At 45.9% G+C, this 14,837-nt stretch overlaps 1 protein-coding gene across 1 annotated transcript in view; it reads left to right on the top strand.

The window, feature by feature from the left end:
- The window catches only part of LOC133359835 (uncharacterized), a 51,094-nt gene extending 39,145 nt beyond the window's left edge, over positions 1-11,949 (top strand). Inside the window, exons 15-21 of the mRNA XM_061578381.1 lie at positions 892-1,061; positions 3,512-3,580; positions 4,484-4,664; positions 4,906-5,067; positions 7,472-7,559; positions 10,398-10,802; positions 11,797-11,949. Of these exons, the coding sequence (XP_061434365.1) occupies positions 892-1,061; positions 3,512-3,580; positions 4,484-4,664; positions 4,906-5,067; positions 7,472-7,559; positions 10,398-10,722 (995 nt within the window). The 3' untranslated portion in view covers positions 10,723-10,802; positions 11,797-11,949. The remainder of the gene's footprint in view (positions 1-891; positions 1,062-3,511; positions 3,581-4,483; positions 4,665-4,905; positions 5,068-7,471; positions 7,560-10,397; positions 10,803-11,796) is intronic.
- Positions 11,950-14,837: the final 2,888 nt, after the last annotated feature.

Below are 14,837 nucleotides of genomic sequence, written 5' to 3'. Positions count from 1 at the left end.
TTAACTAGGTGTAAGGCCCACTGCATATATACAGCTCTTTTTCAGAAGCGATCTGGCCATCACAAATGATAACTCAACGAAGTGGCTTATCATCGTGGAAATGTATAGCAGCCAAATACCCTAAACGCGTGATGTTGATTCTAAATGTGGAGGGAAACATAAGAGGGCCTGGAGAAAATCCACGCGACCACAGGGAGAGAGACACGCAAACTCCAAATATAGAGCAGGCATCAGGGTCGGGATTGAACCGACGACCTCCTGCATACCAGGCGATGTATTTAACATCGAGCCACCGTGGTACCAAAAACCGCGTTATCGTGGTCTGCGTCTTCATTCGGGACTCCTTCATTTCGGTATAGTCCCGCTCTGGTAGTTGGTGGCTCGTAGTCACGCGTCGCCATCACGCTTGCTAGATTCCGGTCTAACCCATTAATCATTGGCTAAAATAAAATAAAACACCTTGACATTTTCATTCAATATTTAATTCACGAAATGAACGACGCTTTCATAATGCGTGTGTTTGGGGAGCGTTGGAGTAACGGTTAGCGCTACGCTGTGCTACGATGTGCTACGAACCCGGCGACCTGATCGATTCCCGCTCACGGCTACCAACACCAGTGATAATTATTTGAACCGGTCCTGGGCCTCCCCAAGGTCGACTCAGCCTCAAATGAGTACCTGGTGTGGTGTGTAATCATCGCCACTGGGGAGACAAAAGCGGTCGGGCATGGTTCTGGCCACCTACCCCCTCCCTCATATGCCGTTCCGGCCTTCATAGGTGCTCGTTAACAACACTTGCCCCAACAGTATGTTAAGGCTATACGGCGACTATTTGTCTTTGTTTTGTAAGTGTGTATGTGAGATTTTGTGTCCTTGTTTAAATCCCGTAAGGAAATGTGAGCCAGGCCATGGTGGAGCAGTTCCTGCAGCGATGGAATGACACCCACTCGCTGTGGGCTGCTGGCATCACAGACTCGGCAAACCACTCCAACATCATCGACTACCAACGATACAGCGAGCTCACTCGGGCTGTTGTCACGGACCTCAAGCTGGCAGAAGAGGTGGTTATAAAAATTACTTGGATGCATTATTAAGAACTAGGTTGTGTATTCAATAATTCTCAAACTTTTTAACATTTCTGGTATTTATTTTAAGTATCATTTGACATAACGCTTATCCTGCCTAAGATTAGTACATTGAGTGAGTATCAATGTATAATGCGTATAATGATAATTGGCCCATATAAATTACAATATAATTAAAATTAATTAATTAGACATTGTTAATATCTAGTGTACATCCGATCTGTTGTTCCCATGATGTCACGTTAAGAAGTTGGGCGAGGGAGACATGGTTATTCTAATTTCCTGGATATGATTCTGACTTCTTGATCTTGTCCTGAAGATGCACCAAGTTTATTTTGTCTAACCAGGTGAGAACCCAAAAGATACTAGGATAGTCCCTTTTACAAGAGTGACATGGGGCTTTAGCCTGCCAGTAAAGGAGCAATGATTGTTGTGTATAATCACAGTTCGATAATGTGGTTACGTTTTTCTTTATTTACTTGACAAATGTTTACCCTGACCCTGGCACACAAATGGCCTACTCTTGCATGTGATGTCAGGGGATCTTTAACATCCACTGTGTGTAGCGTTGTTGGGGCCATTTACACCCACGGCAATCATCACTGGATCCGAACTGTGAAGCTCTGCATGTAATATGTTGTATATACTGCATGTTAAACTTGTTTCGCACCCATCGTACGTAGCCTTAAATCTTGACTTGAAGCTTTCGTGACTGTAGGAATTCATATTATTTGGGTCTTTCGGTAAAGTCACGTAGATAGGTTCAAACAAAATAACAAAAAACTATGATGTTTCGACCGCAACACAAGCGGTCGAAACGTCGTAGTGTTTTGTTATTTTGATATTTTCTTTGAACCTATCTACGTGACTTTATCGAAAGACCCAAATAATAGAATAGTCCTTATTCTGCAGTAAGCAACGTACGTGCTACTGCTAGGCCACGATACCAAACTCTTAAAACTATTTTGCATTTTACCAGATAAGGCCAACTAAGCTGCTATGTCGCTCGTTTTAAGAAGCAACCTGGTTATCACAGTTGATCTTCCAACGAAGTGGCTTATCATCACGTGGACATTAATAGTCACGGCCTTGCTCGTCTTCTAATCCCTCTAGCAGCGCTCCACTTCACCTACCCCACACCCCCCCTCTCTATCTCTCCTCCCTTGTTCCTCCCCCCTCTCTTGCCTGTCACGACAGCCCTTTTTCCCACTTCAGCAGTTGTTTCTTGCTGTGGTTGTCCAACCTGATGACTGACGCTTATGTTGCGCCCGAAACGTCGTGTTTACATTTAATTTATTTTATACCTACGTGACTTTACCGAAAGAACCAAAGAGTACTCTAAATGCTTGTTTCTAAATGTGGAGGGGGAAAGCCGGGGAACCCGGAGAAAAATCCATGCGACCACGGGGAGAACATGCAAACTTCAGATATGCAGCAGGCGTAGTCGGGGTCGGGATCGAACCCACGACCTGCATACCAGGCGAGGGAGTTAACATCTCCTAGGCACCATGACCGTTGCCTCAAATGCAACGTCGTTTTCTAATTGTGAAAATAGGTTTTTCTACTTACTCTTAAGCTGAACGGATAATCGTAGTTGGCACATGAAAAAACTTGACAATTTACTTTTAATGCAGAATAAGAATAGGTTTTACCCTTTCTGGCATTAAAACAGGAGGTGTGAAGATGTTCAAACACCAAATAGGAACCTTTTTGCCAGGCATCGAGTTTGCATTAACCACACACAGTACTTGTGATGAACATGCAAACAAACATCATAATAACCTGTTTTATTGGCAGAAAGGGTAAAAACAATTTTTTTTCATACTACTGGCAAAAGGTCCCATTTTTTATAGCTGCTCACCGAGCTATAAATGCGCTGATCGTGCATTGTCTTTGTACTCTTTGCCTTTTGGCATTCTATGGTCTGACACTGGTGAGACTAGGCCCTAAAGAAGGCTGTTTCTGGTGTAGGCCATTAATTATCTAACGGAATGCATATATTATCAGTGTGGTTTTTGGCATGTCCACCACAAGTATGTGTGGTTAATGCAGACTTGATTCCTTATATCTATGGGATACCTTTTTTGCCATTATCAAAAATGATTAAAAACAAGAAAAGGTTTGAATACCCTTTGTGAAAAAAAAAATAGGTATTTTAAAATTTTCATATAACAAATAGATACCTTTTTGCAACGCATTATGTCTGCATGAACCCCACGTCATACTTGTGGCAATTTTATTTTGTTTGGCTGCATCGGGTGGTGCAGGGGGTCATAAGGATGGAAATTTGGCCAGATCACGATGTGGCCAAACGAAAATATGTATAACTTAGATCAATCATTTACGTGGACAGTTAATGTGAGAGGTGCTGCATGGGTCGTTGTGCGGCAATGATATTTGAGCTTCAATTTTTTCTTGCCATGCAGGCTGGATACTCATCCTTAGCGGAGATGTTCCAAGTCGCCTACAATGCCTTGGAGAAGCCCGAGGAGAAGGTAACGTTGTTGGGTGAATGAGGTTAATGAGTTACGGGTTAACACGCTCGGCTAACCCCGAGATGCAATTACAAAGCTGAAGGTGCACCCCTTCCACTCCATACCAGGTGGGTGGGAACCAGAGCCCGGATGGCTAGCGGTCAGAAGGTTCCAAGTAAAATATCTGGTGGGGGTAGGGGGGGGTTGACTCAGCCCCATCAAGCATTGCGGGGTTGATAAAAAAAAAACTATAACACTTTTTTTGGTAAATCATCAGGTGGTTGTCCTATGGAAAGAATTTCACCTGCCATAGGAACGTGGAATTTCCACCCCCGGCCTCAGGGCTCTATACCAGTGGTTCTCAACCTTGTAATACCTCGATATTTTAACCAATTGTCCCATTTTGTGAGATTATGTCATAATTAGCTAGTAGTAACTGCAAGCAAATCAAAACAAAATTCAACGGACGCTCTGCACACGTGACGTAATTTGCTCATGCTCGCTGGTTACTCTTGGAAACCCGCATTGTTTATCATTGGTGAGTTTAGAAAGGTTTTCATATCGTTCTAGGTTACCGTACGAATTTCAAAGTTATTGTAGTTATTTTATTTCGGCAGATTCATGCGTGATTATTCACCAATGTCTTTCATGTGTGATATAATTTAACATATTTATAAATAACCTCCTCACTTTACCCCCTGGGACATTGCCACCTTACCCTCAGAGGTCCGCCACGTACCCCCAGTTAAGAATTTCTGCTCTAGATGATTGATAGTTATCTAGCCCCATTCTACACACTGGACTGGCAGAGCTGATGGTGTGAACGCACTATGCATCCTCGGTTGGAAAGTGTTCATAATTGCTATCTGACGTGACACTGGGGGCGACCGATGCCCCTTCTGCGTCTTTGATCGTCGTGTGCAGAAGGCAGTGTGCGCCGTGGTGCGCATCAAAATCGATCAAAAGCTGACCCTGACCAGAGAGGCCGTAAAGGCGACGCTGGAAATCAACAACCAGGAGGCTTCCCCTCTCGAGAGCATCGAGGTGAAGATCACAATCAAGCGGCACGACAACAAGTCCGAGTCCAACCACCTCTTCTCCATCGGTACGCCACGTCGATTGTCCCTCGAATCTGAATTCTGTACATTCGAACATGAAGCCGCTCGCCCGATCCTGTCGATCATTCGTTGACGTGCCAACGCACGCACTGCTTTCCCTGTACCGTGCACTAGCATTTGGGGTAGATGCACGTGGGAATGAACGCGCCGCCCGCCAGACTGGAAGTTATCTCTTTAGAGCCTTGGAAGCGCGACGCAACGTAACCACCGTCTGTCTCTCACTTGTAGGCAGCCCTGCTGTGTCAGGAGGTCTGAGCGGCGTGAGTAGAGACGGCCGGCTAGAGCCGACGTCTTCAGGGAGTGCCGAGTGGCTCATGGTCGCCTACAGCGAGGCCGCGCCCACGCACGACACCCAGTACGACGTGTCTGGCCTCTTCTCCTACATGCTGGGTAACGTACCTGCGCCAGGGTAGAGCGGTGCTCTGCTTCATTGTGTGCTTCATTGTGTCTTTCTTTATTGTATCAGTGTTCTTATTTATTGTATTAATTATTATAGCAGTGTTCATCTTCATTGCATTCTTCTTCATTATTTGTTGCAAGGCCACCCGGAGGCCATTGGTGCGGGCCCCTGACATTCGCCCCGCCCCCCACAGCACAATTCACAAAGAGTGACAACCCCCTACTCTGAAAAGTAGTGAAGAACGACTGGGGTAGAGAAACCTTGCTTAAAATGTTACCCAGTCGCAGCCACAAAGGAAACTTAGAATATAATCCATCTTAACGACCACCCCTGTTAACGACTAATCACTTAAGTACAGGCCTCCATAGAGCCGAATATGTTCACTCACCGACCATTCCCCTCTTAACTACGGGCTGTTGTAGCTACAGTAAATATGAATAAATGCATTGATTAACCATGTTTCTTTTAATATTGTGTTTTTAATGTTGTTAATATCTTTATGTATGGATATTCATTCTTTAAATATTATAAAGTACGTGTAACGTTAGATGTTATCGGAACAAATTAAGCCTTTATCGCGTATTTTCTTTACTTGCTTAACAATCAAATCACTTAATGACTGGTTTTCATCGTTAAAAGGGGGTTCTACTGTCCCAGATTTAAAACATCTACAAGCACTTTTCTCCACAATTATTCAAAGCTTTACAAAAAATGTATTTGGAAAATTAAAGGAAAAACAGTTGATCATTGATTATCCGGCACTGCGCAATTATCAGGCTGCTTCCAACATTATCCAGCGGTCCCAGATAGATCTGGCGAAATGGGAAAAAAGACGCTCCAAAGGCTTGTGACTCAGTCCGGTGATCGTCAAACCCATCTTGTTGTTGAAACAAGAGCGTAGTGGTACTGCGTACATCACCCCGTGATGCAGAGTCTTCGAGATTAGAGTGGTAAGTACAGTCCAGTAAATAGTAACTTTTTACAGTAGGATATTTATTTTTGTCTTTGTATGTTTATTTATGCCAATTTTACATAGGTAGCAAATTTAAAACACTAAAAAAGACATATACAACACGTAAGCACATAATGCCATGCAAGATTGTGCAAAAATAAGCTATTTTAGATAATAATGATGATTTAGTGATTATCCGGCGTTTTTGAAAATCCGGCGCCCCCCTTCCCTGCCCCCACGAATTCGCCAGATATAATCGATGATCGACTGGATGCAGACAAAATAGATCAAGTATCAACCACCGTAGATGTTTCAATTGGTTATGAAGAGCACCCGATGGTAAATTAACTGCAGGGAATGGTTGAATAAGTTTGTGCAGAAGGGCTGCAAAGTTGGGCTCTGGGTGAGGGCATAGGAACATCAGCTCAACGTAAGCTGCATGCGATGGTGATGCAGCAAGCATTTTCTGAGGCAAGATTGCCCACTAATTGGGCCACATTGTTTTTATCTGGAGATGAAACGCTTCCTTCGTAAGGCCAAATTGCAGTTTAACATGTAGTAAGGGCGCTTTGCGAAACAGGAAACTTTCTTCACAATTCCTGCTAATCACCTGAAGAGGCTGGTTGTTATTGTAATCACCGGCGAAACGTCACCAGCTACTCCGAATTGTACACATTGTAGTTGTGGGATTTAGTCTCTAACACAACTGGTGAGTGCTGAACTATTATACTACACTGTACACTACATTATACACTACACTATAATTGTAAAGGTTTTGGTGGGTTTAACTCTCCAACACACAACCGGTGAGTGAACTAGTATATTATACTATTCAGTAAATTATATACTACACGATAATTGTAAATATTGTAGTTATGGGTTTTACTCTGCCAACACACAACTGGTTAGTGCTGAACTAGTAACTAATTGGCACGTTTTATTGACGTGACAAACCCTTTCTAATTGGCTGTGTCGAGTGGTGGCGGGTTTAACGGCACATTTATATTTACGCGCTCTAACCCAAAGAAAACTTTATTTAAGCCTAACTGCGATAACCTTGGCTGCACTGATTGTGTGTCTGTGTGTGTCTATGCGTGTGTGTGTGTATGGAGCGGGAGTGTAGCTGTTAGTGCATTGCGGGAGTTTGATTCCCGCTCATGGCCACCAACACCAGTGACGATTATCTAAACCGGTCCTGGACCTCCCCTAGTTGGACTCAGCCTCAAATGAGTACCTGATGAAGTGGTGTGTAGTGGTAAACATCGCTACTCGGGAGACAAAGGTAGCCGGGCATGTAACTGACCACCCACCCCTTCGTGTGCCACGGTGCCGGCATTCTGAGACCTGTTACTCGATACGAACAGCACTTGCCCCAACAGTCTGTTAAGGCTACACGGGGGATTTTTGTCTTTGTTTGTGTGTATGCATGTGATCTGTTACAGGTGGATCCTTGGTAGAGATCCCCCTGTACCCTGAGACGATCACCATTGCACCTGATCCAAGACTCACCATACATTACTTCTTGGAGAGGTGCCCATCTTGCTTACATTTTTTTCTTACCCCAATTATATTCCAATTGTTACTATCCGGACAATTGCAACCCTTCATGTGTTAGAGAACAGCCCTTTAAGAAATCGGATATCACAGAGCTACCTCTGAAATCCATTTGATTTACCTCTGGTTTCGGTAGCAGAGGCCACCACTTTCCAGCTCAATCTGTCATATGCTGTCTATTTCTGTTATGTGACGGTCAAATTGATATTTACATGACCGTTGGATGTTTTATAAAAAAATGCTGTTGCTTCGCTTAATCCAAGGTGACCTTTTTTTGTGTTTTTCAATCATCGGTGACCGTCATCGGTCAGGTGGGTGTCCCATTCACCACTAAATCTCAAAACGCGCCAACGGTTCTCAGCATTAATGTTACTTATCGAGAGGCGTAGTAGTAGTGTGGGGGCTGACGCCCCCCTCTTCCGTCCCTGCTCACCGGGCTGCCCCCGATCGGGTGATCGGCCTCCCCCACGCCAGCGTCCTCTCTGTGAAGCATGGCTAGTGGCTGGCTCCCCACCGCCTCGGGTTACCCCACACACTCCCCACGTAAACCACCACTAATACCGAGGTGGCTACTTGCACGCACGTGCCCGTGCAGGTGGACGCTGCTCACCATGCCTCACGCTAAAAAATATCCGTATGAACACCACCACTAATGCCGAGGTGGTGCAGGTTGCTCGCCACGGCCCGCGCTAAAAATAGCCGTATGAACACCACCACTAATGCCGAGGTGCAGGCACGCGCGTGCCCGTGCAGGCACGCGCGTGCCCGGCAAGAACGACGGCCGGGTTGACGATAATATTCGCGCGTTCCACCATTGGGTGCTACCGTTGCTACGTGAACACACTGCGTAAAGCGCGCTGTGTAAACACTTGTAATGGGTTCCGGAGACACTTATAGAGGTAACTTCTTTATTACAATACAACACTCCAACAGTCCTGATACCCTGTTACAGCCTAGGTACACAGCCTAGATACACTACTCTGGCTACGCTCTGGGGTCCTCTGGCTACAATTACCCTAGGGGAGGCTAATTGACCCGACCGAGCCAAGGTGTGGGTCTGGACTCTGGCTTCCTCGGAACTCGCGCTTACAAGGATGTAGAGCCAGGAGTCCCAGAGTCCCACCACTGGCCCTCACAGCGTCCCGGCCCTTACAAGGACAAGTGGGACGAGGGGGTCCAGGATCCTAAGCTGGCTGGCTGGCAGGTTTTGGGGCTTGAGCTGCGACTGGCTCCGATCGGCCAGGGAGCTGCCCTTTTATGCCTCGTCCCCAACGAGGGGTGGGGCTGTGTATGCCCCCAGATATCCCACAGAACACACACAGCCCCCCCCCCCCCCCCCCCCCCCCCGTTGGTGGTGCCAAGGGGCTTAAGCGTCTGGGTTGCCTGGGATCCTAGCGCCTGGCGCCGGGGCTTATCTGTCTAGGATCCCAGAGCCCCCAGCAGCCCCTCCCCTCTTGGGCTGGCAGTGGCCCCTCTTATGGCACTACACACGCACGCGAGTGCAAGCACCAGGCACAGACGCGGGGGCCGTGAATGAATTACTGCCTGCGTGCCTCCCATACACACGCTCGAATTACGCACAACGCCGAAAACCCTGCGTGGCCCGGGCCCCAGAGCGAACTTCTCAGCGAGCAGTGTCCAGTCTATTCCTATTCAATCCCTGGGTGGACCCTTACTCTGCTTCTCACCTCATAGACGTACTCATGGTGGCTCACCGTCCCTGCCTGGGGCGAGTTGTCGCTGTACTCGCCAGCGTCCCAAGGATGCTGCCTCTAGCCACGCCCCCTTACGAACCCTCCAGATGGCTCCCCACGAGCACCCTTGAGCTCTGCCCTTGAACTTTGGCCCAGATGATCCCATCCCCCTGATTGGCTAATGGCTGAAGTGGCGGAGCCTATCCCACCGATCGGCGACCGTCGGTGTACTCTCGTATTACATCTGCATACACGTACATCGTCGGAATGGGAAAAGGTTACTCAGGTGACTGAAACCTGAATTTGAAACCGGGATCTCAGCAGTGCCGGCTCAACACCACCAGGCGCCCTCTTCATCTGCATGACTTTATAAAGATTTCACAATTCTTGACATGCGAAAAAATACTTCAGCCACAAGGGTTAGTCCACGATTCAACCAATTGTCCATTTTGTGAGGTATGCTAACCAGCTAGTAACTGCGAGCAAAATAAAAAACATATTCAACGGACGCTCGGCACGCGTGACGTCATTTGTTAATGCTCGTCGGTTACTCTTGGAAACCCGCATTGTTTACTATCGGTGAGTTTGAAAGGTATTTTACATAATTCTAGGTTACTGTACGGATTTAAATGTTATTGTAGTTAAATTATATTGCCAGATTCATACAAGATAATTATTTACCAAAGATAAAGTAATTTCACGCATATATAAATAACCTCATCACGTTACAACCTGGGACATTGCCACGTACCCCGAGAGGTCCACCACATACCCCAGTTGAGAACCACTGCTCTAGATGGTTGAGAGTTACACACTGGCAGAGCTGATGGTGTGAACGCACTGTGCATCCTCGGTTGGAAAGCGTTCATAATTGCGAGCTGACACGACGCTGGGGTTCGACCGATGCCCTTCTGCTTTATTAATCCATCGCGTACCCCCGGTTGAGAACCACTGGGCTAGGGGATGGAGAGCCGGTGGATTGTTACATCGCAGGATCGAGTCGGTGGTGGCTTGGAGACTCTTTAATCCAACCCAGCGGTGGACGGATCACGACTGACAATATTTACCTCCTTTCCTATTTTACCATTTCATTTTTGTATTGCACGTTGTCTCTTTGCAGATTTGTGAATTCAGATGACCCAATGACCGATGCGGTGGAACCGTCGGTGCCATTCACATTGGGCGTGGCAGGTCCGCAACAAGGGCTATGGTGTGGCCACGAAGCTGGAGATCACCTCGGGACAGCCGGAGATTGTTTCCAACAAGAAGGGCCTCCTGGTCAAGTTCCAGATCATCGGTGCAACCTTAGGCTCCGAGCCCATGTCCAGCTCCCTGCAGGTGCTATTCGGGGACCTACAGCCGTTCGAGACCAAGGTGGCACGCTGGTGGATGACCAGCAGCCTCTTGGGAGAGTTCAAGAATTACAGCGCCACCTTCCAGAATAAGAACCCGCTGGGAGACCCACGGCTCTCGGTTCTGGACGAGCTGAAGATCCACAAGTTGATCCGGAATGTGCGCATCCCAGGTACGTGGTATGTGCGCCTCCAATTGGCGCATGGTTGGTTACGTATGGCGCGAACGAAGTTCAACGCACGTCCATACATAGACTCACATAGTCACTCACCCACACACTCACCCATCCTCCGATTAGCACGCTTGGCTATATACTGCGTGAACGAAGTTCAATGTACGTACATACATACACGTGAGGCTCAAATTACAATGGTGGTCTTCTAATCTGTGTGCCGCTCAGTCACTACCTAGCCACCTCCGTCCACCAAACGGATTTCGGCAGAGTTGTAGAGAAATCCTCTTGTTTCAGTCGTAAATAGACGGGGTGTAAATGTGATATCGTGAATTGTGAGCCAATCAGGTGCGAAGATCATATTAATTAGTTTCAATCATTTTGTATTCGTGGTATTTAGAGAGAGAAGTTGAATGCGTTTTGGCCACCAGGGGTGGAGGTTCTGGGCTGGCTGGCCCGCGGGAGCGTTCAGCATCGGTTTAGTGATCCGCGAGCCAAACAAGTTTGAGAAACGGCGGTGCCTTAGCGTGAGGACAAGTTGCATCAGTACATCATGGAGATTATATGACATTCCCAAAAGGGTTTGAAAATATCCAAATTCTATTTTTTTTTATTCCTAAACTCATCCCTAGCCAGCACAAGTAAGAGTTTGAGACGAGAGCAGCGTTATGCATCCACTCACAAGACAGTACAATTTTGAGCTCTTTATTTTGTGCTGGGTACGCAGTTATCGTAATCCATATTATAGTTGTCATACATTTACCCACGTCATATTTACCGGTAAGAATGTTGTTGTCGTTGTTCTTTACAACTTTGCTGAACAGTTGTGGGTGCATACCTTTTTAATCCATAGGATACAGCACACTACCATTAAGGCAGTGTTATTGACGAATGTTAAGCAATACGTCAACATGAGATTTATGTAAATCATTACTATTGTTTTCCACAAGATCGTGGTGCTGATGATGAGGTTTTCCTCTCTCGTTTCTGTCAGATATGGAGGACGATGGCCTTCTGGACTTTCTTGTTGATTCCCAGTTTGATTCCAGAGGCCTTCCCGACAGATTGTACAACAGCAAGGACCTGAGTTACACAGACACGTCTATCGGGAACGTCACAGACGTGAGACGAACACGCTCGGTGGGCAGTACCATGGATATTTTTCTGACCACCTATTCTAACGAATCTGGCTGGGTTTACGTGCAGTACGACACCCAGTTAGAGAAAAATGTCCAGGCAACGGTGATCAGTTTCACACACGGAGTCCGTGTCCTTCCGAAGGAAAATGCCTGGGTAACATCCTACGTAGGCTCATCTGACACACAGCTTGGACATTTGGTGTTTAATTTTTCCCAGGCAGGGAGCGCAGACTTCTATGTACAGATTTGTCTCGTCCAAAACTGTGATCCCCCAGGCTCAACCACAGCCACAACAAACCAGGTGATTAGCAGCTCGTCGGTCAACACAACAATCTCCACATACAGCAGCACCACAGCTCCACTTATGGGGATTTTCACAAACGTGAACATTAATCCTCCAAAGCCAGAGAGTACCAATAATACGACATCGCCCACACAGACCGATGCAATCCCATCAAATGTGACAACCGCCACACCTATGAATTCACCAATGTCAAATAGTACCAGTAATATGACATCAGCCACACAGACCAATGCAATCCCATCAAATGTTACAACCGCCACACCTATGAATTCACCAATGTCAAATAGCACCAGTAATACGACATCGTCCACACTGACCAATGCAATTCCATCAAATGTAACAACCGCCACACCTATGAATTCACCAATGCCAAATAGTACCAGTAATAAGACATCGCCCACACAGACCGATGCAATCCCATCAAATGTGACAACCGCCACACCTATGAATTCACCAATGTCAAATAGTACCAGTAATATGACATCAGCCACACAGACCAATGCAATACCATCAAATGTTACAACCGCCACACCTATGAATTCACCAATGTCAAATAGTACCAGTAATACGACATCGTCCACACTGACCAATGCAATCCCATCAAATGTAACAACCGCCACACCTATGAATTCACCAATGCCAAATAGTACCAGTAAAACGACATCGTCTACACTGACCAATGCAATCCCATCAAATGTAACAATTGCCACACCTATGAATTCACCATTGTCAAATAGTACCAGTGATATGACATCAGCCACACATATTATTGCAATCCCATCAAATGTGACAACCGCCACACCTATGAATTCACCCATGTCAAATAATACCAGTAATACAACTTCATCTACACAGACCAATGCAATCCCATCAAATGTAACCACCACACCTATGAATTCATCAATGCCAAATAGTACCAGTAATACAACATCGTCCACACAGACCAATGCGACATCCACAATGACTCCTACTACGAAGACGGTGATACCCGATGGTGCTAGCAATACCGCAGCATCCACATCCACAAATCTTTCAACACTGACATCTACCCCAACGACAACAACAACCACCACCACTACTAGCACCAGGAGCGCGGTAACGTCGTCCCAATTGCAGAGCGTTATTCCATCAAAGCAAGCCTCGACAACGGCTCAGACGCAGAATCCTTCTAACACGAGCAGCGCAGCGGGCAGCATTGCAACGCACTCAACGCCTGCCACCACCAACGAAACCCAAGGAACGAGCGCGCCCAAAGGAAATGGCCGGAAGCGCTTGCCAGACGTCGCAGCCGTTATTGTCGCGCTACTTTTCTCGGCGGTAGTGGCCCATTATTTCAGCTGAGGTGACCGTGTTTCACCCCAGACCCCGTTGAATTAAAACGCCAAACAACAAGATGTCGGTACGTGTATCGATGTTTGAGATGACGCGTTGGCTTTTCACGTCTTCCATACCGTGAAGCCATCCGCATTAAGTGTGTATTCTTAAAGCAGGAAATAACCCATCAAAGGCAATGCGTTTAGCGTGATGGGTTCAGTGTTTTGGAGAAATTAAACGTAGATCAACTAGAAACATTTTTTTTTTATGTTTTCCCCATTTTTATAAAAGCGGGATAACATGGAACTACTTCTTCTTGGTTCTTTCGGTAAAGTCACGTAGAAGGGAAGTAATGAAATAATAAAAATAAAACAAAATTTCCCTTCTACGTGACTTTACCGAAAGAACCAAGAAGATTAACCTCTGCAGTCACGAAAGCTTTAAATCGAAATGGAACTACTTATACTTCTGAGAGCCCCTTAAAGTCACCTGAGGTCCCATACGGTAGGGGAGCAGCACCGTCCCATCCACTGTGTCATCGACAGGAATGTTTGTCGCACGACCGCCACTTTCTATTGTAAAAATCGATATTTGCCTTTTGGCGTTCTCTGGTTTAACACTGGTGGTGAGGCCAATCAGTTTCAAAGACATTGTGTATATTGTTATTAGAGCATGTTTTTCCCCATGTTTTGCCACAAGTATGTGTGGTTAATGCAGACTTGATGCCTTGCAAAAGCTGTATCTATTTGGTGTTTGAACATCCTAACACAACTGTTTTATTGATAGGGTAAAAACCTATTTTTACTTTTCATTAATCTTGTACTTCTATATATCTCTGTGAGCCACACTTGTATTGGAAGAGACACTCCAAGAGCCTTCAGAGGCCAACAATGAAAGGGACAGTGAATCAATGAGATGCTGAAGTGTGCAGATAATGAATGTAATCATCTGTCGAAGTTAAATGTGAGTGTGATCACTAATTATTATCAATGTAGTACACTTTTATGTAGTTGGTATGTGGCTGAACATTTAAGGGAACGTAATCACGCGTTGTAGCTTTTTATTTAACATCTACGAGAGTCTTGGATGTCGAAATCCTTAAATTGATAGAGGGACGCTTAATCATACGTGCGTACTTGGGGTGTGTTCGCATTTTTTTTAATTCGGAAAACAAAACCATCCGAAAAGTGGAATCGTGAATTTAATGTAATTTTGAAAAATATGTTTTTGGAATGATCCACAGAGACAGTGACGTCATTAGTGATTATGGTGACGTCG

Source organism: Lethenteron reissneri, chromosome 66, assembly GCF_015708825.2.
Source record: "Lethenteron reissneri isolate LAM-NWPU_2019-01 chromosome 66, ASM1570882v1, whole genome shotgun sequence".
Lineage (NCBI taxonomy): Eukaryota > Metazoa > Chordata > Hyperoartia > Petromyzontiformes > Petromyzontidae > Lethenteron > Lethenteron reissneri.
Note: the sequence above shows the minus strand (reverse complement) of the source record. Positions and strands in the feature narration are given on the sequence as shown.